This window comes from Rhinichthys klamathensis, unplaced genomic scaffold (genome assembly GCF_029890125.1).
Source record: "Rhinichthys klamathensis goyatoka isolate OS25496 unplaced genomic scaffold, OSU_Roscu_1.1 h1tg000168l_1, whole genome shotgun sequence".
Lineage (NCBI taxonomy): Eukaryota > Metazoa > Chordata > Actinopteri > Cypriniformes > Leuciscidae > Rhinichthys > Rhinichthys klamathensis.
The window spans coordinates 413,654-438,988 of NW_026606699.1; the positions used below are offsets into that span (position 1 = coordinate 413,654).

Consider the following 25,335-nt stretch of genomic DNA (forward strand, 5'->3'; position numbering starts at 1 on the left):
AGCCTGGTCTGTGAAACCAGGGGATAATGTCATTTTTTTTCTTAATTTTGATGTTTTATGTCATAATTACACTTTAGTAGCATGTCATAGTTATGATTTTTTTATGTCAAATTACAATTTACCAAGGCATTTTTTTATGTAATAGAAATGGGCTTCCATACTTAACTTGGGGTTATCGCCATTCTAACCCCAGCTTTTAACCCCGGGTAAGGGAACGTTTAACACTTGTAATTTAGAAGCACCGCTTTTTACCCAGGGTTATGAAACCCTTCTCAGGAGCAGGGTTAGTGTTACTTTTTCATTGTTAACCCTGCAATGCGGAGCCGAATCAAAGATGGTCTTATTCAGGGCTGCCCTTAAAGGAACACTCCGACTTTTTGGGACTTTAGCCTATTCACCTTATCCCCCAGAGTTAGATAAGTCCATATATACCTTTTTCATCTCCGTGCGTGCTGTAACTCTATCTGACGCACCCACCGCTAGCCTAGTTTAGCACAAAGACTGGATGTAAATGGTTGCAGCTAGCATACTAATCCAAATAAGTGACAAAATAGCGCAAACATTTTCCTATTTACATGTTGTGATTTGTATAGTAACAGAGTGTACAAAAAACAAAGTCACATGAGACACAGACATATTTTAACCGTATAAATACTGGGAACTATATTCTCTGAAGGCGAAGCACTGCTACTTGGGCGGAGTGATAACCGCAGCACCTGAGACGCGCTCTCTGCTCCTCACATACTGTCGGCTCCTCACCACGTCGCGTCTCAGGTGCTGCGGTTATTACTCCGCCCAAGTAGCAGTGCTTCGCCTTCAGAGAATATAGTTCCCAGTATTTATACGGTTAAAATATGTCTGTGTCTCATGTGACTTTGTTTTTTGTACACTCTGTGACTATACAAATCACAACATGTAAATAGGAAAATGTTTGCGTTATTTTGTCACTTATTTGGATTAGTATGCTGGTTGCAACCATTTACATCCAGTCTTTGTGCTAAGCTAGGCTAGCGGTGGGTGCGTCAAACAGACTTATAGCACGCACGGAGATGAAAAAGGTATGTATGGACTTATCTAACTATGGGGGATAAGGTGAATAGGCTAAAGTCCCAAAAAGTCGGAGTGTTCCTTTAAGAGCGGTGCAACTGGTGCACACTGGAAGGCGATAGCAAACGGTCTGAACTGGTCCCTCCCCAATGCTTGGGACGACCTGGTCTTATTATTGGGAGATACCAGGGTCTGCGGACCTACCATTCGAGAAAGAGTAACGGCCAACTTGGATCACGTGTGTCTTTGAATTGAATCCTACCTGTCGCAACATTGTCTGTGAATTCTCTTTTATAACAGTGGTATAAATCTAAAAAAATAAAGGGCCAGATTTACTAACACTTGCTCCAGCGCAAACCCTCTTTTGGTGTTAAAAAACTACTGTCAGGATTTCCTAAAGACACGCAGTGAGAAATGAGCGCTGAAAGGCATGGACAGGGTTATTTTTGCGGCTGATCTTATTGCATTTGCATTTGTATGAGTTTCCCTTTCAGATGCAAAATGTATGTGAGGAGAGTATTTAAATGAATCATGCGAGGTGATTTACTAAGGTTGGCACTCGTCAATTCACTGGTATTTGCGTCATTATTTAACGCCCCAAAAAAGCTCGTCTTAAACCAGACTCTACTTTGGTAGATTGTGTTGGTCATTGTGGAAATGATCCGGCTGTGTCTGTGTTCTTTAACGTGTGTGTCGTCAGTAGATCAAGCGCTGAACTTTACTCTCCCAACGCCGCTTTTATGGGATTGTTCATTCACGCTACTTTGCCCTGTTTGGTAAATATGGCCCAAAATGTTTAATTTGATTGTTTAATCAAATGTTTAATGGCAAACATGTTGAAGATTAGCCGATTGGCTGTCGCTTCATTGAATGATAAGCTGTTTTCCAACAAAAGCAGTTTATTCAACTCCTCCATTGACATCTATTAAATAAACGGCCTCCGGTCTCCTTATGCTTTTTTGCTAACCTTGGAGGCTTGCCTTAAAGCAGCTTTGGCCAAACTCGTGCAGTGATAAACCGCCTTTCCACTATCTCCGACATTCGCATTCGATTGTCGCTTTTAGTCCCCTAGTGGCAGTCGCACAGAACTTTGAAATTAGTAGCGAAACAGCCGTTACTTTCTGTCATAATTATTACTTTTTATGCCATTATTTCGACCTTTTTATGTCATAATTTCAACGTACATATGTCATAATTTCGATTTAGTGTCAATTTAATTTAGTATGTCATAATTTTGACTTAATATGTCATGACTTTGAATGTCAATTCCGATTTAGTATGTCATATTTTGAACTTATGTTATAATTTCAACTTTTTATCTCATAATTTTGACTTTTTAATCTGATAATTATGACTTTTTACCAAAGAATGACTTTTTTAATCTTATGTAGTGGAAATGAGCTTCCATACAACCGCGTGGATTCTTATTGAAATGTCTGGATTCCGCCCGCAAAAATTCACTGTACGTGAAAATTCAACGTGAAATAAGATAACGCAGGATTGCGATCCAGGGTTAACTATTTCAATCGTGAAAAGGCCTAATGAGTCATAAAGTTCATTGATTACAGCACAGAATAGAAAATGGCCCACGTGTGGGAGAACTGCTACACATCCATAAGAGTTTATTGTCTCTGTACGACACGGCTGACAGACTGATCTCTCGCTTGACCAGTTCTAATCTATACAACTACAACAGGACGACGCGCGGCTAAACCTCATTGATAGTTCTCTCCGACGGCCGGTATTCTGCGCCCTTCTCAGATGCCATGCTGAAGGACTGAGTCTTGCGTTTCAAGCGCGCACGCTTGTTGGCCAGAGAGAGGCTGTGCTTGCCGGAGGCGATAATGTCGGAGATGAACTTCTTGCAGTCGACACAAACCTCCATGGTGTTCCAGTCTTCCATCAGATCTTTCGGGAGCTCGATTTCCTCCTGAGATGAGGACGACTGCCGAGTCTGCTTAGATAATCTTAGAGAGATGGAAAAGAGACGGTAAATATGAATATCAGCTCGTAGAGACGAGCTCTATGCTATGGAAGCTTAGAATAAAATCATAAAAGAGGTAATTGCGACTTTCTATCTCACAATTATGACTTTTTTTCCTCTCACAAATGCGAGATTGGAAACACTTTACAATAAGGTTTCATTAGTTAACATACATGAACTAAGAGTGAACTACAGCATTTATTAATCTTTGTTAATGTTAATTTCAACATTTACTAATCAAAAGTTGTATGTGATAACGTTAGTTAATGCACTGTGAACAGAATGTGAACGACTGTATTTTTAAAAAAGATCAATATTGTAACAAATGTATTGCTCATTGTTAGTTCATGCTAATTAATACATTAACTAATGTTAACAAATGAGACCTTATTGTAAAGTGTTACCGCAAGTTTTTTTCCCCTCACAATTCTGTTTTTATTTTGTTTCTGCCACGAAATAACAAAATAAAGGTAATTGCGACTTTTTATTTCACAATTCTGACTTTTTTGTCACAATTGCGCGTTTATATCTTACCTTTTTTCTCAGAATCGTGATATAAAAAGTCACCTAAAATGAGCTTTTTTATTTTTTTATTCCGTGGCGGAAACAAGCTTCCATACTATGCTGTGTTTTTGTACTTGGACATTGTGCGCTGAAGGCTGGGTCGATGGTGGCTCGTGCTGGGCTTCTCTGGCTTGTGGACGGGCTTGTCCCGTTTCAGCGTGGACGTGGACGGACCCAGAGAGTAAATGGGTAAACTGGCGTAGGGCTTCGATGGCAGCCGCATCTAAAGCAACAGAAAAGACTGTGATAAGCACAAAATAAGCTTCCATTAGCTCTTGATTTCCTGAAGGACAGAACGTTCCAAACGTGATGAGATTTAAAGGCCCATTGTGACCTTGGAAATGGAGTCACGATGAGCTCGCCACAAATAATATAAAATGAGAATTACATGAAGTTATGTGAACATGGAACGGTTTGTACAGATCGTGACTTACTTTTTTACAGCATTGTGAACACACAGGCCTGCAAAAGTCAAGAACAAGATGATACAGCACCACTAAAAATTAGTTTTTGACAAATTGAAATATCTAAAAATCCTTAAATGAGTACTGACTAAAAAGTTGGACGGCAAGTTATTTATTACCTTTTACAAAACTGACAGGTGTAGGACCAGGTAAAGAAGGAAAATCGTTTAGTTCGGCAGCAGAAGCACAGCTGTGAAAAGAGAAATATTAATGAATTAATACAGAGAGTCATGCTCAATATTCACAATATATTTGCAATGTTTTTGCTGCCAGACCACAAATAAGCAACATTGTAAATATGATTTTAAAGCACTTTTTTTTTCATGATTCTTCTTCGTCTCGTGACTTGTACGAGTGTTCAGACAGAGATGTTTTAATAGTGTCTGATTCGAACTTCAAAAAGAGTTCAAGTTGGTAAGTTTGATTCATTTCTCTGAATCAGTTCAAAATGTCTCTTTCAGTGAATCAACTCAAAACTTTGATTCTACGATTTGTTCATTTCAACTCCAAATGTTAAAAGTCTTTGTGTGGCATTTATCATGTATCAAAATGTTTTAGTAAAATATATGGAATATACACACTAGCTTTCAAAACTTTGAGTTCGGTATGATTTTTCAATGTTTTTGAAAAAAGTATTTTCTACTTACCAAGACAAAAATGTATCACAAATACAGTCAAAACAGTAATATTGTAAAATATTATTACAATTTAAAAGCACTGATTTCTATTGTAATATATAGTAAAATGTAATTTATTCCTGTGATCAAAGCTGAATTTTCAGCATCATTACTCCAGTCTTCAGTGTCACATGATCCTTCAGAAATCATTCTGATATGCTGATTTGATGCTCAAGAAACATTTCTGATTATTATCAATGTTGAAAACTGTTCATGACTGTTTTGTTATGCTGACACATATAAATGAAAATGATTAAATATAATTCTTCCTCATGTTCATTTAGTCAAATATACGGAAGAGGATTAGGGCCAAGTAATAATAAAAAAATAAAACCATCTCGAGATTAAAGTCATTATAATGCGAAATTAAACTCGTTAAATTTCGAGAGAAAAAAGTCGAAATACAATCTTGAGAATAAACTCATTAAATATCGATAATAAAGTCATTGTGTTTCGAGAAAAAAATCATTAAATTTCGAGAAAGAAAAACTCGAAATATAATCTTGAGAATAAACTCATTAAATATTGAGAATAAAGTTGTTGTGTTTATTCTCGAAATTTAATGAGTTTATTCTCACTATTATTTCGACTTTTTTCTCGAAATTTAACGAGTTTTTTCTCGAAACACGACGACTTTATTCTCGAAATGTAATGAGTTTATTCTCAAGATTGTATTTCGAGTTTTTCTTTCTCGAAATTTAACAAGTTTTTTTCTCGAAACACAACGATTTTATTCTCGAAATGTAATGAGTTTATTCTCAAGATTGTATTTTGACTTTTTTCTCGAAATTTAACGAGTTTTTTTCTCGAAACACGACTTTATTCTCGATATTTAATGAGTTTATTCTCAAGATTGTATTTCGAGTTTTTCTTTCTCGAAATTTAACAAGTTTTTTTCTCGAAACACAACGATTTTATTCTCGAAATGTAATGAGTTTATTCTCAAGATTGTATTTTGACTTTTTTCTCGAAATTTAACGAGTTTTTTCTCGAAACACGACTTTATTCTCGATATTTAATGAGTTTATTCTCAAGATTGTATTTCGAGTTTTTCTTTCTCGAAATTTAACAAGTTTTTTTCTCGAAACACAACGATTTTATTCTCGAAATGTAATGAGTTTATTCTCAAGATTGTATTTTGACTTTTTTCTCGAAATTTAACGAGTTTTTTCTCGAAACACGACTTTATTATCGATATTTAATGAGTTTATTCTCAAGATTGTATTTCGACTTTTTTCTCTCGAAATTTAACGAGTTTAATTTCGCATTATAATGACTTTAATCTCGAGATGGTTTTATTTTTTTATTATTGCTTGGCCCTAATCCTCTTCCGTACAAATACAATGTGGAAAACATGCCTGGTTTATTTTTAATAAACAGTTGTTAACTTCACGCATTAAAGCTTTTCAGTCTACTTGATTGGTTTTGCTGACATGATGCTTCCTCTGAATGGTTGCAGTAATGCGCTAATAAAAGCAGTTCCCACCTTCCCCTTCTTCAGGGCATTGTAGACGTCTTTGTACTGCTGAAACTTCTCCAGTTCAGCTTTGACCAAAACCTGCCGAATGTGCATCACTTCCTCCACCGTCAGAGCCAGACACTCCACCGGGAAACAAAACTCCTCCTGTCCAAAGACATCGGCCAGACGTTACCAGAGACAAAACTACAGCAGCAATGCCGCTCATTAACCTCTTCACAGCCGCAATGCCAAAGAGAGGGAATTCTGGGATACTGAAGCCACTGCAGACATCAGCATTTAACATTCAGATTAGTATAGTAATATCTCAAACCAGTGTGTATACTACAGTATTGTCAAAAAGTGATGTCCGGAGGGGAGATTTGTTTTTAATGACCCTACAAGTTTGATTAAATCATCAAAATATGAGGAAAATATTTTTTTATATTTGAAATATGAGAGAAAACACAAATCTGACAGGAAAAAACAAACATTGACTACAACATTATCAGTTATTAATATTTTGGTTCTCTCTTGTTTATGCATGCGTTCATAGATTTTTTGTATGACAGCCTGACCAAAAATGATGATGGCACAAATTAACATGTTTCATTGCGTTATCACAAATAAAACTATTGACTCTGAGCATAACTACACAATATATGCTTACAAAATCTTTAATAATATTTGAATAAAGGGTGAAGATGTCAATTTTCCTAGGCCGGACATCACTTTTGGCCACTACTGTATTACAGTACAAACATTGTGGAACACAATGCAATGCTCTCATTTCTGATGTGACAAATACATTTTTTTTGTATAACAGCCATTTAATTTTTATGTGAATATTGATCAGGCCGTCAAAAAAGGTTCACTTAAAAAAGCCAAAGTAGCCAAAATGAAAACTAGAACCAAAATAACTTTATTTCCAAAATGATAACATTGTAAAATGATTAGGTAATTTGACAACAGTGTAGCATAAGACCGTTTGAAGTAGAGATGCACCGATTACAATTTTCTAGGCCGATTCCGATTTCCGATTTTTCACAGTTTGACCTGCCGATACCGATTTAAGCCGATTCCGATTTCATTTTTTCTAACCACTTTACAGCACACACAAATATTTATTTTCTCTCTTTTCTTTAGTAGAACCTTTTACATTTTGCATAGAACATTTTTGAACAGTAATCGCTATAAAATAGAACTATATAAATTCACACACATTTAAAGTGCAGTGTTATGGAAGAACCATTTCCTTCTTTTCACATCCAATATCCAACTAAAAAAATGTGTTCATTTCAAAAAGAAAATTCATTTTCTTTTCTGACATATACTCTAGTTCTTGTTAAAACACACCAGACATGCAAATTCTGTGCATTTTGGGCACTTTTGTGTGAAATCATATTCCATCAAAAGTGTGCTTTCACTTTAATTGAGCGTGAGCAGTGCAGCAAAAATAGACTCTGCGCCGAAACCCGCGCTTCACCGCTGCTCCTGCTCGACGCTCACGCGCTGCTCCTGCTCCCGGTGTGAATGCACTCATTGATTTACATGCACGCCGGAAATAATACGCACTGCTCACGTTTGCGGTGTGAAACGACCGCAATTCACGAGGTTTCCTACATGTGCGTCCCGTGTGCACGTGTGATGCTGATGTTGCGCAATGCTGATGTTGCGCGATGTTAACCATGCGGCGCCCGAGTGCATTTGACCGGCATAAAATCGGCATATGTCAGACTGACCGGGCGATCACGTGAAAATCGGCCAATTCCGGTCACCAGCCGACCAATCGGTGCATCTCTAGTTTGAAGCGTGTTGCATTATTAGTTTCTGTCAACGACCAAAAGCTTATGACTGGAAATGGCCTGAAGGGACGGCGGCAGAAGTGACCGAGGATGAAGGAGGAGTTTGTAAATGTGACTTTCTCACTTACTAAGGATTTTGAGCTGTGCCTGGAGGGCGGCAGGAACTGGCGGACACTCGTGGGCGTTTCCTTCTCGATGGAGTGCCGGCGCTGGGCGGGCTGGCGGCGCTCCGGCTGAGGTGTGGACGAGATGGGCAGGAACATGGGCGGAGCTGAGAGAGAGGAGGATAAAGACACATTACTATCAGTACAGCTATAGTGCAAAGTGATGCTGGGCATTTGCATTAAGCTGAACTAATGATGAAACAAATCACATCAGAAAGTGGACATGAATGACCTCTGGTTGCACTGTGAAACACTTAACACACTTAATGGTCCTAAATCAACACTTGCTTATTAGTAAACAAGCAAGCCCGGTAACTTTATTAAGAGCTGCAATATAATAATCTGGAGCCAGATATGAAGTGGAGATCTGTTGAGTTTACATTATCCTTCTCATTTCACAGATATTTAGCAAATAAATAAATAAATGGACATTAAATATTGGTTAGTAATCTTAATCTTAAGGGAAGTAAGATTATTATATTATTTATTAAAATTTTGATACTTCGATATTTATATTTTCAATTTTCATTTTTGTTTAAGTTTTTAGCAATTTTGTTATGTTTTTTTATTTTTTTTTTATTTTTTTTTTAATATTTCTATTTAACTTTAATTTATTTTTATTTCAGTTTTAGTTATATTAGTGCATCAACTTAAACTTATTTATTTCAGTTAGTTGCTAAGACAACATTTCTTATTTTCGTTTAAGTTATTTAGGTTATTTCGTTTATTTTATTTCAGCTTTATTTCTAATTTTAGTTTTAGTTTTAGTTCTCTCTTGTTCAATAACAAGACGTAATGTGAGATGTGAAACAGTCATTTAGGAAACTAGTTATCATGAGCTGCTTTTCCACTGTCGGGTCGAATGCTTCTAAGAACACATGCAAAAACAAGAGAGAACCAACAAAATATTAATAACTGACTATGTTGAAGTCAATGTATGCTTTTTGTTTTTATTGATGCATATTAGTGAAATAAAACGTGTAGCCGTAGTTTGCCTTCTTTTTGCCAAATAATTTTGTCACAAAAATACCTTAATCAAGTTTAGTGTTTTGTTCTTCCCTCATATTTTAAATAAATTTAAAAAATAAAAAAATATTTTCCACCTATTTTGATAATCAAATTAATCAATTTAATAATTAGATTTTTAAATCAAACTTGTAGGGTCATTTAAAACCAATATTCCCCACAGACATCCCTTTTGGACACTACTTTATTCTTTATGCTAGAGAGCTCCAAAAATAGAGGGGAAAAAAGTAATCCAACTGTCATAATTTAAAAAAAAATAAAAATGCAAAAAGAAACTCACTTTTCTTGCCCAGGATGGATTCTGGCGACGTGTCATCCACCATGGATGTAGAGATGCTGGAGCAGCTGGCTGACCTTTGACCTATGGTCTCATCCTGAGTGAGATAACACATTACTGAAAATAAGTGGCTTACATAGAGATTAAATGACCAAAAATGATGTCCTAATAAAAATCCTCACGTCTGAATCGGAGCTGTCGAGTTCAGAGAGTGTCGGTGCCTGAAGTCTTTTCCTCTGAAACCCGGCAGAGCTGTTCTGCTGAAGAGACACTCCGTTGGCCAACGACAGCGTGCTGCAGGCCTTCCTCGCCCCGTCAGAGGACGACACGTCTACAGAAGAGAGGACAGGACAGTTACATGAAGAGCAAAACACGCATACAGACCAAGAGAAGTATGTTTTACAAAAAAATATATTTTTATTTTGACAGCAATTATGAATTTGCTAGTAAGTTTCACAAATTATTACAAGGAAACGGCAAGTAACACATTGAAGAAAACATTACATTTCGAAGTAGAAAGACTGAAAAAATAGTTTTTACTTGTACTTTGTTTTATTTACAACTTCAAAAAATCTTTTTTTACAGTGTTGAAGATTTGAGCTGCTCTTAAAATACAACACTAGTCAATAGAACCTGTATAATCTGCTAATGTTGGCCATTTGTTCTTGTACATGATGCTGAAAGTGTTTCTCTGCATTAGCAAACACAAGCACATGAAAACGTCACTACAGACACGACACCACAGATGAGAGCCGTGAATGAGTGTGTGACGTAAAGACAAAATATCAAACACTACATCACATACAGTTAGATCTAAACCTCTGGAGACCACTGGTGAAAATGTTTCTAAATATTTGGTACATTTAGTGTGTTTCTCTTGTACTCTTGTGTGTGTCTCGACAGCAGCACTGGATAAGAGCCTGTACAAAAGTCACATGGCCAATGTCACTCATTTTGATTAGAAATAGAGCACTGGTGATTAATTTAGTCTTAAAGGGATAGTTCACTTTGAAATTAATTTTTGATATGTTTTAGCTTACCTCAAGGGCATCCAAGATGTAGGTGTCTTTGTGTCCATAGTATTTTCGATTTTGATATTTTTAGGTCAAACCGTTCTTGTCTGTCAGTCATATAATGCAGGTCTATGGTCACCACCTCAAAGAGCATGCACAGAGAAGTCCAAATTGAACATGATTTAATGACTCGTAAATGTAAGTACACATTGATGGCCTAAGACACGAAACGAGCGGTTTGTGTGAGAAAACGAACAGTATTTATATCGTTTTTACCTCTTGTAAACACAGCCACGTCCAAGTGATCTGACGGCGCCGGCGGTTCGGTCTTTTCCGGAAAGTGCCGGAAGTGAAACCTCGCGCGTGTACGTCACTCATTGTTTACACAGAGCAGAGATTGTAGCAAAGAGACATTCTCTGATTGTAGGTAAGACGGCTAATTAAAAGGGAACTAATTTGCGCTTATTCGGGATGTTTAAACCGTCGTAAAAGAAAACAATTCCAAAAAAATAAAACAATTGTATGAGTGACGTACACGCGCGAGAGATCACTTGGACGTGGCTGTGTTTACAAGAGGTAAAAACGATATAAATACTGTTCGTTTTCTCACACAAACCGCTCGTTCGTGTCTTAGGCCATCAATGTTTACCTATATTTACGAGTCATTAAATCATGTTTAATTTGGACTTCTATGTGCATGCTCTTTGAGGTGGACCCCATAGGACTGCATTATATGACTGACAGACAAAAACGGTTTGACCTAAAAATATCAAAATTGAAAATACTGTGGACACAAAGACACCGACATCTTGGATGCCCTTGAGGTAAGCTAAAACATATCAAAAATTAATTTCAAAGTGAACTATCCCTTTAAAGGCGACCTATTATGTGCTTTTTCAAAGTCTTGATTTTGTTCAAAACACATTATTTTTCACATCTCATCACATATTCTCCATTGTTGCAGCTCCTCACTTCCCGGTCAGTCAGAAACGCTCTGTTTAGTTCCTGTCTCTATGAAGCCCCTCCTTATAACAAGAACAATGCGCTCTGATTGGTCGGCTGGATCAGTGTGTGGTGATTGGTCAAGCGCTTTGAACGTGTTTGTCAAATGTCCCTCCCTTACCATAACCTGAGTTTCAACACACTACTAACTCACTCAACCAGGCCCGCTCCTTTATTCTGCATATGAATTATTAAAATGAGGAATATTGTGACGTGTTCGTTCCCGGAAGAAAACACAAGACTACAATGGAGGCGTTTCAGGGAGTTCAGAAACAGTGACACTGATATAGAGAATAACTCCTGCTAGAGGGACTTTGTGCTTTGTAAATTTGCAGACCTTTTCATGATCAAACAGCAACATTTAAAAATGTTGAAAATGTTAAAAATCATAATAGGACCCTTTTCTTTGTTTGCAATTTTTCCAGATTTGAATAAAATTGTCAGTAAAAAATAAATAGTCTGAGTAAAATGGTCTCTGACTTTTGGACCCAATCTGGACCCAGTTTGAGCGTTCCTTGAAAATATCTTTAGCTGAGTTCATTTCACACATTGTTTTCCTTTAGTCTGTATATTAATAAAATGATATTACAGACACAAAAAATAAAGTTTTGGAGTGTTTTATGATATTTCCATGATATTTTTTTTGGCACTATGATTGTACTTTGGCATGTAAATGCCATGCTATATAAATACGGTAATCATTCAGTACAATGAGTCGCATAAAACAAACAAGTGGCATCAAACAAATGATGCACAAGCTTTTATCAGAACAAACTGGACATTTTTGAGCATGTGCTATCTCTCTTTAAAACGAATAACACTTCTTGATAATTTGATTCATGATATTCTAATGCAATGACATTCATGCATTTTAAGTGTGACTGAAGTGCCTAAACACTATTTGAGGCTTCTGTATATAAAAGTCACATGGTATAACCATTTGATAGCATCACTGAACCGTGGTACCGCCATACAACTTTAAAGTGCAGCCGCTAATGACTTTCCAACACAGACTTTCCTCTGTCTGTGAATCCTGCAAACTCCATTTTAACCTCCGATTCAATTCTGCACACTCATCCTCTCAGATGGGAAACCTTTATGTGTGACTCTTTCTATGAACATCTGCTGTGAGCTGCACATTTGACCAGTTTCTAGTCACAATATGAGTCATTTTACATCACAAGATAGTTATTTTAGATGTAAGAGTAGTGTATATACTGTATATGAAATAACCATGTGGTAATGTCAGCCCTGCACTGATCAGTCAACACATCACATGAGTAAACCACATATTCACATATTAATCCACTCTACCTTCATGTGAATGAATTAAGTCATGACGTAATGAATACTGTTTCTGGGTCCAAGCCTCTACTCGTTTCACTTGCGAATAATATCTCAACATTGTTCATGAGCTCTATTTATTTATAGAACACATTTAAACTAAGCTTTAAAAAAATTACAGTCTCCACTACAGTCTCCGTGCTCACGGCATCCCAGACACAAATATTTTAACGATTCATAAAAGATGAAACGTTGCCTGGCCATCTGGGATTTCCGTATGGAGATAAAGGTTGGGATCATGATTTTTTGGTTACATCACATCATGAGTGTATATTATTAGCATTGTTGTTTCCTTTTAGCATCTGATAAAGCGTTTGGACCCGGAAGCGGTGGTGTGTGACGAACGGATTATCATTTATATGCTGTGTTAATAATAACTATATAAAAAAAATCATCATTAACGGTGTTAATAAGATGAAATCAAAGTGAATTTAAAATTGGTCACATTTCATTTGAGGGTCAAAAAACATAATAAATACTAAAAATAACTGAATGAATTAATAAATAACATCCATGATCTTCATCACTGAACCCTGAGGCACTTTTGTTTATCTGATGGCATTAAAAATTGAGAATTAAATACAAATCTAAAGCAGGACCCTCAAATGAACGGCTCCCGGTTTTATATATGAAATGACAGGAGACTAAGCTCTAATCATCACAGACGGCACTAACGGATCACATCACAGCTTTACCTGATGAATCAAAACTCTGAGACATGCTAAGAGGCCGAATGGCTGCAAGAAAACAGGCAGGGTGTTAAAAAGGCAAGTATAAAGATTCACAATAGCAAACAATGGCTAATTCAGTAATACTTAGTGTGGATAGTGGTTATAGCAAGAGAAGACATGCGATTAAGACATTTCATCCATTTTACATTTTACATTTCATCCATCAGTTTACATGGATGGACTAAATAATACGAGACAGATAATCATCAGCCATGTATGAAGCTGATATACGCCACACACAGACTTGTGTGACTGTTACGTTGCAATCAGAGCAAATGTCAAGACAGGTTTGTTTCAGTGATTGTTCATCTCAATTGAACATCCCCAAGTCTGATTACAACATCGAGCTGTAAGTATGTGCAGTGACCTTCATACATGATGCCTATTCAGCTCCTTTAAATGACCTGCTGTATGTCCATGTCAAGCAGCAAATGCATGTATAGTACTGTATGCTTTTGTGTGAGAGTTTAAAGTCTCACCGAATCTACTTCTCCGGATCTGATCTGGCGACACCGGCCTCAGTTTCCTCTCTGATTTGATCCCCTCCAGAATGCGCTCATGCAGACTGGGAGGACGTTCGGCCTGCGGCTTGAGCTTTCGCGCTGCCACCTGAAATCACACGTAGATATCATGGAGTATTTTGGGAGCAAAGAGACGAGCTGCATTAGTAAATTTCATTTCCCATGTCACAAATTGCGATCACTTCTTCAGTTTCAAGTTAGTGGTGTTATCTAATTCACACAATTCCTTTATTGAATCATGCATTAAAACACAGGCATTAAAGTTCTCTGTCGACGTTTTTTTTTGCAGCGTTAAGCATTATGACCAATCACACATATTTATCATGAATGAAAAGGCCAAATCTGCTAAAAACGCTGGAGTTTGTTTCAGTGCACACACACTCACTAACTGAATTCTGCACTCTTGTGAATCCTCTCATCTTAAACAAAGTGCAGATATGACGCAAGTAAAAGATTTATTGTAGCGTAGCCAGCTTCATTTATTATAACGGGAGTTTTTGTGAGCATGCAGAAATCGCACTGAACGTAATTCATGAGCTGTGATGGGGAACGTTCTTTGCCTGCTTTCTATATATAATCTGGATAACCATTTTGTTTTCCATGCTCCTAAGATAACCAATGTGAAGTCTTGATTTTGTAGAGCGTAAAACGCAATGAACTAATCCCTAAATGTTGCTCAACTTGTTTTGTCTGTGTAGCCTAAAAGAATCTCACATCCCTCTTCCCTAAACATAAAAACATTTTTAAATGTATTCTATTAATCAACATTAATAATCATATTACAAAAAGGGCAATCGCTTAGTAATAACTTACAATAACAATTAAAAGTATTGCAAAAACGATCAGTTTAATTCTATAATTTTATGCAAACTGGCAATATAAGCTGGTCTAAAACATCATCTCATTTCAAATTTTAGGTTGATATCTCAAAAAATGAGCTTTCAGTGAGGTTTTGTTTGTGCGCAGTACCAAAATTTTTCACTAGATGACAACCAGACTCCATTACTGCCCATATAAGGGCGCCTCTATTTCCATATGTGTTTTGAGTGATCTGAACCATTATTTCCACAATTTTCATACAATTTATGAAGTAGACATCCTATTCAGAAGTAATATGAGAAGTTTGGCAGATTTTGATATGAATTCAACCTTTAAGGAACATAAAAAGAACACGCATGTGCGTTATAGCTTCCTGCCACATCACAAATGGTGAATCTATCATTTTTTTCTTTATATTTAAAAAAATTCAGACCTTTTTTTCTAAAATAATTGAATGGATGCTATCTTTTGAACTCTTGGCATGAAAACAAACTGAGGTTTCTACCCTTCTTTCATGATTTTTCATGTTCATCACTATTTCAAAATAAAGGTCTAAACACGCCTTAGGAGTATGAAAATATTCTTGTTGCAAATTGATAAATTACGGCTCCTCTGTAATTTATTTTGAAAATCAATCACCAAATATGGAAACTAGAGATTGTAATCTTTTAAATGATATATAGTTCGTCAAGATTAGTTTAGGTTTAGTATAGGATATTACGGTTTTAAAAATGTAATGGATTTGGGCCCACCGGTGGGCCGGTGACACTTTAAAACGCTATTGGTCTTGAGTATTTAAATATAGTGACGGTTAAAGGAATATGACGTAGCCTGATTTTTTGTTGTTGCTTGAATCCCTGAAAACATTGAAGATGGACAGCACATGCAAATGAACGCTGCTATCAGTGCATGCAATTCATTTTAAGTGAACTCCCTCCTAAGTTTGTAAGTAGTGAATAAGGATCACTCACAGGGTTGAGGGGGGGTCTGGACCTGATAAAATCAAGTATGACCTCATGAGCGCTCTTCTTTAACTTGGGTGGAATATCTCCATTCACCTGAGAAAGAAAGAAAGAGAGAGAGAGAGATCTGAACACACACATGCACAGACCTAGCAGAGACTGGAAGCATCATTGAATCCCATTGAATAAATGCAATTAATATGTTTTGAATGCAACTTCTGAAAATGTTTTTTGCATCTTTGATAAGTTAATATGCAGTTTACCTGCCTCAAACAAATTTGATACCACAAACCCACTTTTGTCCAATAATTTTGTTGTATCAGTGTAGCTAAAAAAGTAGAGCAAGGCCTTTGATTCCCAGGGAATGCATGAACTTGATAAAAAGCATACCATGAATGCAATGTACTGTAAGTTGCTTTGGATAAAAGCGTCTGCCAGATGCATAAATGTAAATGAAATGTGCATCAGATAGGTGTGTTGTGACAAATGTGGCGGTGTGTGTTCTGAACTCACCATGACCTTGCGTAGCTTGTAGCGTTTGGAGCGGATGTCGTCCATGAGCATCTCGTACGGCGTTAGCTGGAACTCGATTGGCAGCGGGTTATACTGCCGTTCCTGAACCTTCTGCAACTTCACACCGTTCCTCAGATCTCGCATCAACTGCACCCAGAGCCACGTCTGACCACAGCACACATGCATCGATACGTTAGACGGATTCCAATGGAGTATTCCAGGGGGTTTTAAGCATAATATGTTACTAAGTATTAGTTATCCTTTAAGGCAAGATGCTACAGGCAAAAACAGTGTTTTACATGCACTGGTGGTCAATTCAGAGATTTTGGGCAGTTTGGTCTGTAGATTTCAATGACTATATATAAGTCAGAGATGTATTCTTTTCAGGAAATCTATGCAAATTAGTGAATATTTAATTAGAGAATGCATAATTTGCATGTCTTTTTAGAAAACTTGTAATACAACAAATGCTTGCTTCTTAATGGGACTGGGGATGTATGGTTATTATATTTATTAGTTACATTTTTTACCTGTGGTGTCTTGCCTTCAACTAAATTGGATGAGGAATGAATAGAGCCAATCAAAAGTCTCCATTCTTTGAAGAGCAGATGACTTACCCAATCAGAATTCTGCAGCTCGTTTAACTCCCTGCCAGGTACGTCAACAGTGTCTCCCTCCATCTTACGCAGGTTCTGTCCAATCAGAGGGAGACACAATACTTCAGACAACAGCTGAGTTGAGCAGAATCTATAGATGCGGCAGTATGACACTGCAACTGTCTATTATTATTACACCAAACAATGTGATGAATCTCACAAAACATATTTTACACCAAAATCAAAAGAATGAAAGAATGCGAATTTTTTTTTGCATTGTGACATTATTTCCCTGTCAATTAATGCCTTTTGCACATGCACATTTGTTTTCTGGAAGTTATGAATTTATAGGTGAGGAAAATAAAACAATATATATATATTTTCCCTTCAAAAAATAGAGAATAGGACAACAGAACTTGCTCATATTAACTTGCCATGCATGTTTAGTTTTGTCTGTACTATGCATCGTTTTATTTTAAGTAATTTCCCTCTGAGCTCAAATGGTGCCGTCATTATGGCCGTATCCCAGCTTTGGTTTGGAAATAAAAGGCTTTACAGTGCAGTAACAGTAAACCCTCATGGGAACGAGCACAGAGGGAGACGGTTTGTGAAGGGGGAGCGGCTCGTCTCATCTTACACTCAAAACCCCATCAAAAGGTGCTGAAGAGCCACAGCAGACACAGATTTCCCTGTGAGAGGAATAAAGTGGATGATGATTCTGTGCTAAACAGAGGAGACGCTTTAAACACATTTTGTGGTCAATGTGTGCCAACACAGAGCAGACATTATTAGCCTTAAGCACATAAACAATGCTGATACCATTAGAACTTGAAGGCAGGCTTTAAAGACGTTATATTTACAGAGGTTTTTTTTTTTTCAGTCCACATGTAATGTTAGTCAAGGTTTCTTGCACCATGAAAAGCTGTAAATGTAGGTTTTCATGACTACTGTCCATCCTCTCTCAGGCGTTTTTTTTTTTTTTTTTGCTGCTGTGCCTTCTATGTAAACACCCTCTGTTCATGTGAAATGAAATCAACTGAGACAAAATAAAACAATTTCCATCTCTTCCAGGTCTGGGTTTTATGTTTCCCTGAGACAGTTTTATATAAGCCATGTTATTTGGCTGATACATAATAAAGGGCATAATAAAAGCAGTCATGGAAATGTCACCATAACGTCTAATGTCATGAGTGTTTAACCGCCCGCAGTAAAACCAGCAGCGACTCTCCTCCACATATGACATTGTTACATTTATTCAATCACAAATCATGTTATGAGACCAACAGCAAAAATGTCATACCTGACAAACCTTTTATTATGACTGACAAAACTATTATTTTTGTAAATTGAAATAAAGCTGAAATAAAATAAAATATATCAGGGTTATCGTTAACTAAAATTAAAACCATAAGAAATAATTTTCTTTATTTAAATATATATATAAAAATATATTTATTTAGTTGAATTTGAACAACTAAAATAAACCTAAATGAACTAAAACTCAATAAAAACTAAATGAAAAAAAAAAAACACTAATGAAAAAATTACAAATATTACCAAAACTTTAACTAATATAATAGTATATAAATGATACTAATTTATACCATGGTCTGGGTGAATACTCGATTCTGATTGGCTGCAGGGTGTCCGTTAAAAAGTGATAGAGGACACCTAGTAAAGGAGTTCTGGTGAAACTGCCTGTTTACCGTTCGAAATTAATAAATAAATGCGCTGCCTACAACAGCTGTGACTGAGTAACCATAGCAACAGGCAGTCAAAGTATCCGTTAACAATTTGCTCTATCAAAACAAACATCTAACGTCAGTTAGATATTACATAGCCTACTAATACAACAATGAGCGACTTCGTTATTTCATCTTCAGTCTCTCACGGACTGACGGAGCAAGCCCGCAGACTGCTCTCGCATCGATGGCCTGGCTGTCACCGACATTATTTGACGGCTCTCCAGTCCAGCATCGGAGAGTCGACCTACAGCGGTGCTTCGGAGGCTGTGGTTAGTGTAGACTCGTGTAACACATAGTGTTTTATGTGTAATAAAAAATAACTATGCCTACCTTTGTGTTTCATGAAAAAAAAAATGCATTTTTGAACCTGAAGGGTTCTACAAGTTGAGCGGACTATATATCTCAAGTTGCTAAATAAATCGTCAGGCAAGTTATTATTTAAAAAAACTAGATTTAGCCTAATTAAAATATAAACTAATGTTTTAAAAATGTTTTATTTGGCAAGTGACCATGGTATAAGCGGGTTAATGCCCTTCGAGGTGTCCGTTGTAAGGTTTTAATGGACTTCGGCGGAGGCAACCGTCCTCCGCTGCGCGTCGGCCGGTTTACACCTCGCCGTCGTCCATTAAAACCTTACAACGGACACCTCGTCGGGCATTAACCCTTACATAACACTGATATAAATGTTACATTAAAAAATTAAAATGACTAACAGGAAATAAATAAAGACTAAAAATGAACCAAAACGGAAGGAAAAATAAATTAAAACTAAATAGTAATATTGAAAAAAAAAGAAAAAAAAAAAGACAAAAAAAAAGTACAAAAGCACATAAAATATTCATATAAAAATGAGAATAAAATAAAAAAAACCCTGAAAATATAAAAATAAATCTAATTCAAATTATTACAAAAAAATATAATATAAATTTAAATGAATGTATATCTGTGTGTGTATTGTAATATGTTAGTATGTCTTTCAGGAGATTTGAACTCTCCTGCCAGGCTGTTGCTGAAAGTGACTGGTTAAATAAAGGTTAAAAAAATTATTAAAATAAATAGAAATATTTTAAATAATACTAAAAAACACTGCCTTCCGATATAAAAGTATGTCTACTGGGAGGAGAATGGGATGAATGTCCAGGTCAACCCAACGTAACAACCAAGAAATTTGTCTTTATTTGGGAGGAAGTATAACCTCTCACCTCTTTTGCGCTCTTGATCTTCTCCAGGAAGGTGCGAAGCTCTTTGGTTTCGGCGTAAAGCGCTCGACACACGGCCTGGTAGTGACTGGGAGCATCCGCTGGGGTGGACAGGTGAAGGGTGCACAGCTGGAGACAGTCAACAGGGCAATTCACTCAGCTAGATTCACACTATAATAAAGTTCACATTCAATTATTCATCACATGCCCGTGCTGGGAATTCACACAATGAAGGTTTGAACACGTCAGAAGGAGACGCACTGATCCACACGAATGTCTCATAAATGCAATAAATGGACAGAAGGTGTGCTGAGTCACTCTTGGCTTCATACTGGCAGCAGTCTGTGCATTTTTGCAGCCCATTAGTGCAACATAAATATCAACGTGGTACTTAAATATTTGTTTATAAATCTCCTCACTGTGACCAGATTATTCACCAGAACAGATATGTGCAAAAAATATGAGAATGAATGCATGTGTACCAGTGAAGATAGCTCAGCTCACATTGAAAGTTTGAGTGCATTGCATTGTGGGATACAGATCACAGTAAGCTCTGGTTATAAATGGCACATTTCACCCTGATATTCTATAAATAAAGAAAATTAGCATAATGTGTACAGTACACGTAGCCTACTACTGTATATACTGCAGAAATTGCACAAGCAACCAACTGAGATCACGTGTAGGGCTGCAACAACAAATCCATCAAATGAAAATAATAATAAATTATTAAAAAATTAGTCAGTTAAAAAAAGGCCCTTTAAAGTAAACACACACATATATAAACACATTTATTTATTTGCATAATGTATGCATTTTTATTATGTAAAACATGCAATAAATGCTGCTGTCGCCATTACAACTGTCACAACTTCAATAAAGTTTATGCAAGAAATTAAGTGCAATCATTAAAAAAATATTTGTTGTTAAAAGTCACATTTAGGTTTTAAAATTACCAACTTGAAATCCTTAATGAAACCTTACGACTGACTTAAAAAAAAAATATATATATATATATATATTGTATTATATATATTGTGTACAATACTTGCACACACAAGCATAAATGAAATAGACTTCATTTTGCGCATTCAGTTTGCAAAAGGGGAGGACTTAAAATGTGTTTAATCACTTATTCAAAGAAATAATTGTCAAATTAATTGATTATCAAAGCATTTGTTAGTTGCAGCCCTAGTCATGTGACATCACTGTTGCATAATGTCTACTGTTACTTACTCATTTAAAAGAATCGCAGACCGTATACAGTGTTCACTTCTTAGTAAGTAGTATGTTAGTATTCATGCATAACACAGTCAAACTCTATCCACCTTATTCCTACGCCCCATGACGCTTTGCGCGAATTACATGGGTGTAACTTCCGTTAAGCTGTAAACAATCAGTGAAAGGCTCGCTCTATGAACGCAATATGTTAAAAAAGTGTCACAATGAGATGACAATAATCGACTCACCCTTCAACCATCGAACATTAAAATGAAATTTAAAAGTTTAAAATAATCAACAAGGTACTTTCAACAGACCAAAAATAGCCCCAAAAGCGCGAGTCTTTGGTTAAATATCACTGTAGTAGGCAAATACATATCTGTATTGCATAACAAGCCTTAATCAAAAATGTTAATTAACTTCAGCATTACGTGATAAATAATATATCAAAGTGATTTCCGTCATTTTGACAGATTATAAATTGCATTTACCTGTGAAAACAAACCTGGAAAGAGACCTGAGGATTTGAGGAGAATAACGAGAGATTCTTCGTGCATTCCAGTGAATTATTAATGGAATATCGTAAATTAAATTCGGGAGAACAGACCACAAATGTGCCGTATATGTTTTCCTTTTTCATACTTTGCAGCGGATTGCAAAGGAAAAAATAAAAATCATCACGAGGAAAAGTAAGCAGCGACTGAAAAGAGCTCTTGCCGTAGATATTCTTGTTATAACATGTCACGTTAAAATACCAAGTATAACGTTATTCTTATGATGTCTGAAAATAAATCATGAAGGAAAATTGACAGCTCATCCAGTCAAACTGACGGATCAGCTTTATTTGTAGGGCAACCTTATGATTTGAAATGATTCGTTTTAGCCATTTTGAATGGAAGTTCCCCAAACCGGAAGTGCCACCCATAATTTAACACGCAGTAAGGTCGTCAGGAATAAGGTGGATAGACTGTTGTTGCTCCCCACCTTGATGATGTCACGGTATCCGCGGATACGGCAGGGGTGTGCGGGGTTCCCCTCCCGGTCGTCCTCCTCTTCCTCAGTGGCGGCGTAGCCTTCATCGGGGCAGGAGTCGCTCTCTGTGTCGCACACATTGGTCATGAGGTCGATGAGCTGCTCGAGCGGCGGGCTCAGCTCTCGCTCCTCGTTCTCTTTCAGCCCGTAATCCAGAGCCTTGTAGATCCTGATGCCCAGAGACTCGATCATCTGCAGCACAAACACACACACACACACTCATTAATCACTAACTTTGTCTTGTTTTTCAGTAAACCTATCTGAACATGATTCAAACAAGATACATTTACTTGCATTATATCAAAGCTTGTTTCAGAGAATATAACTTGACAATACTTCCAGGAACGTTCTAGGTATTTTAGAGCACTGGAAGGATGTTGTCTATGTGGGAAGAGCACTTACTACTGAAGTAGGGATATTTGAGACACAAGAAAACAGATACAGCTGATGTAAAACCTCAAACACAAAAGTAAACTAAATACTATTCGTGCCACAAGAACCTTGATGTCTCCAACAACAGCAGATCAGTCAATCCTGGGGCTGAACGGCTCGGTGAAACTCTCTCTGTGACCTGATATGCCGAAACTAGCATTGTTTAAGGCCTGTTACAACAGCTGTAAACTGGTAAGGCATCAATGAAAACCTGTAAGGTTTCTAATAACACACATACAGTAGGATACAGCAGTGGGTCTCGACCTGTGTTTAATATTGCGTGGGTTGTATTTCCTTTTCGACGATGATTTCACATCACATTACAGTCGGATTTAAGCCAAATACTGTAGCGTTTGACAGGACTCACAACCTTTGACATCAACAACAAAAGATATTTTCTTCTCGCTTGTATGAGCGAATAATCAGGACAGTCGTGTGACCCATTTTTTGGGCTGTGACCCACCAGTTGAGACCCACTAGATGTAGAGAACAGAGATGAGGTCTATTTGGTCACATTACTAAATGACATTTAATCGTTAGGATTAGTGTAAAAATCCGCTGCCAATTTAACAGCCCTTGTTTCCTTAAATTTTACACTGAAACACAGTTACATTTGCATGGCAGAATACACACAATCCTGCACCATAAATTCAGGGTCTAAATGTTGTGAAATTTTATTACAATTTAAAACAGCTGTTTTCTATTTGAATATATTTTAAATTTTTCCTGTAATTTATTCCTGTGATCAAAGCTGAATTTTCAGCATCATTACTCCAGTCTTCAGTGTCACATGATCCTTCAGAAATCATTCTAATTATTAATTAAACATTTATAATTATTATCAATGTTGAAATCAGTTGTGCTGCTTCATATTTTTTGTGGAAACCGTGATACTTTTTTGTTTTTCAGGATTCTTTGAGTAATTGTTTCAATACTGGCTATTACAAGAGAGATTCACTTTTCTATAGTTCTGATGGTGTTTTTGATAATATTCACATACACTGCAAAAAATGCTTTTCTTAGTATTTTTGTCTTGTTTCCAGTCCAAATATCTAAAAATTATTAAATCAAGACGCATTTACTAGATGAGTAAAAGTTTTTGCATTATACCAATGAGCATCACAAATAAATTTGTCACAATTGGTTTAGAAGAGGTTCTCAACTCTTGAACCCTCCAGGTCCACTTTCCAGCAGTTTCACTCCTACCTTTATCAAACTCCTAGCCTGGTTAAAACCAGACCATTCTCAGTTGTAACTGAGTTATGGTCTGGCAAAGCGTCATAGACAAATCATTTCCAGAGGGGCGTCACCAACGGACGTCGCGGATAGACCTAAACCCAATCAGAGCGATGAAGGAGATGACGTATGCAGAGCGGCGGAGAAACATCTCCGAGTGTTGTTCTTTGCTCGGTTTTTAACTAAAAGGAAACGTTCAAATGGCTTAAAACAGACGCGATAGCTGATTCGAACGAGTGATGTTCGACGGCGGCATCCATCTTTGTAATGTAGGCTACAAAATCTGCTTCAAAATCCCAGCGCTGTCGTCATCGGGTAAAGCCCGCCCCAACGTTTCTGATTGGTGCCGCGATTTCGGCGGATTGGAAATGGGCTTGAATGAGCTCTTTGCCAGACTAACTTTCAGAGCAAATCTAAATTTGCCGGAAGTTGTCTGGGTTTTCCCAGGCTATCAAACTCCCCTGTCTGTAATCCTGAAGACCTTGATTGTTCAGGTGTGTTTGATTAGGGTTGAAGCTGAACTCTGCAGGAAAGTGGACCTCGAGGGCCAGGGTTGAGAACCCCTGGTTTATGGTACTTTACATGACAATGATGTACTAAAAACAGAAAAGTTTTTCCTTTGCATTTTTTTGCATACTGACGACAATGTTGTCAAAATAATCCCGTTCACACGGATCCACAAAACGACTAAAAACGCAGTATTATGCAGCCAGGCCAGTAGTTGGCGATGTCACTATGAAACACTACACGCCTATGACTGAACACGTAATACGCATACACATGACGTCACCGGTTTCACGAATTTGCGTTTTTGTAGTTTACGCAGAGACGATAATGGTATCGTTTTCAAAAACGTGCAATTTGAAACCCGTTTTGAAAAGTTTGTGTTTCAGGCCCCTAATACGCCGTTGTCGTGTAATTGAACGGCCAAACTGCATAAAAGTTTTTAGTTGAAAACAGTGTCGTGCCCTTAGAATATAATAAAGATGTTACTTTGTGGGTTTTAAGTTTTCCACATGACTTAATGGTCAAATCTGTTGCCTGGAGATCAAAACTCATATATAATTTACATTTGACAGACTCTTTTATACAGAGCAAAAGTTCATGCATTCCCTGGGAATCAACCCCATGACCTTGGCATCGAGCTCCATGAATTTACTGTTTGAGCTACATGAATACAGCAGCTTCTGTCCAGTCATAAAGAGCGCTTTGTTAATAATCTCTGTGATTATTGGACTCAAACATTTACTGACAGATTCTTAAAATGAATTTCATCCAGAATGCATTAGCCTGCAATGAAGGGGTCAACACACTTCTTCACTGTGATATCTAGCAGCCAATTATCTTCACAAATAAAAGCACTGGGTAACAATAGCTTCAGTTTAAAAACGGAACATTAACCCTGAGAATCTCATAAAGAAAATAAGTACCCATGACCACGACTGAGGTAATGAAGAGCAACTGATGTTTTGTCTAAACATGATAATAACCAAAAGCACAGACTT

The 25,335-nt window shown here is 36.9% G+C and overlaps 1 protein-coding gene across 3 annotated transcripts in view; it reads right to left on the reverse strand.

The window, feature by feature from the left end:
• Nucleotides 1–2,586: 2,586 nt before the first annotated feature.
• spire1b (spire-type actin nucleation factor 1b) overlaps nt 2,587–25,335 on the reverse strand; it is a 29,698-nt gene continuing 6,949 nt past the window's right edge. Inside the window, exons 3-17 of one of the 3 annotated variants that reach the window (XM_056259428.1) lie at nt 22,115–22,354; nt 19,913–20,038; nt 16,987–17,061; nt 16,370–16,534; nt 15,866–15,952; nt 14,034–14,163; nt 13,519–13,560; nt 9,647–9,795; nt 9,468–9,561; nt 8,126–8,268; nt 6,223–6,360; nt 4,179–4,249; nt 4,030–4,057; nt 3,670–3,818; nt 2,587–3,014 (exon numbers count right to left, since the gene is read on the reverse strand). In XM_056259428.1, coding sequence (XP_056115403.1) covers nt 2,756–3,014; nt 3,670–3,818; nt 4,030–4,057; nt 4,179–4,249; nt 6,223–6,360; nt 8,126–8,268; nt 9,468–9,561; nt 9,647–9,795; nt 13,519–13,560; nt 14,034–14,163; nt 15,866–15,952; nt 16,370–16,534; nt 16,987–17,061; nt 19,913–20,038; nt 22,115–22,354 — 1,896 coding nt within the window. In that variant the 3' untranslated portion in view covers nt 2,587–2,755. Of the gene's footprint in view, nt 3,015–3,330; nt 3,382–3,651; nt 3,819–4,029; nt 4,058–4,178; nt 4,250–6,222; nt 6,361–8,125; nt 8,269–9,467; nt 9,562–9,646; nt 9,796–13,518; nt 13,561–14,033; nt 14,164–15,865; nt 15,953–16,369; nt 16,535–16,986; nt 17,062–19,912; nt 20,039–22,114; nt 22,355–25,335 lie in introns of those variants that run through there. The other 2 variants (XM_056259430.1, XM_056259429.1) reach the window with 2 other exon arrangements.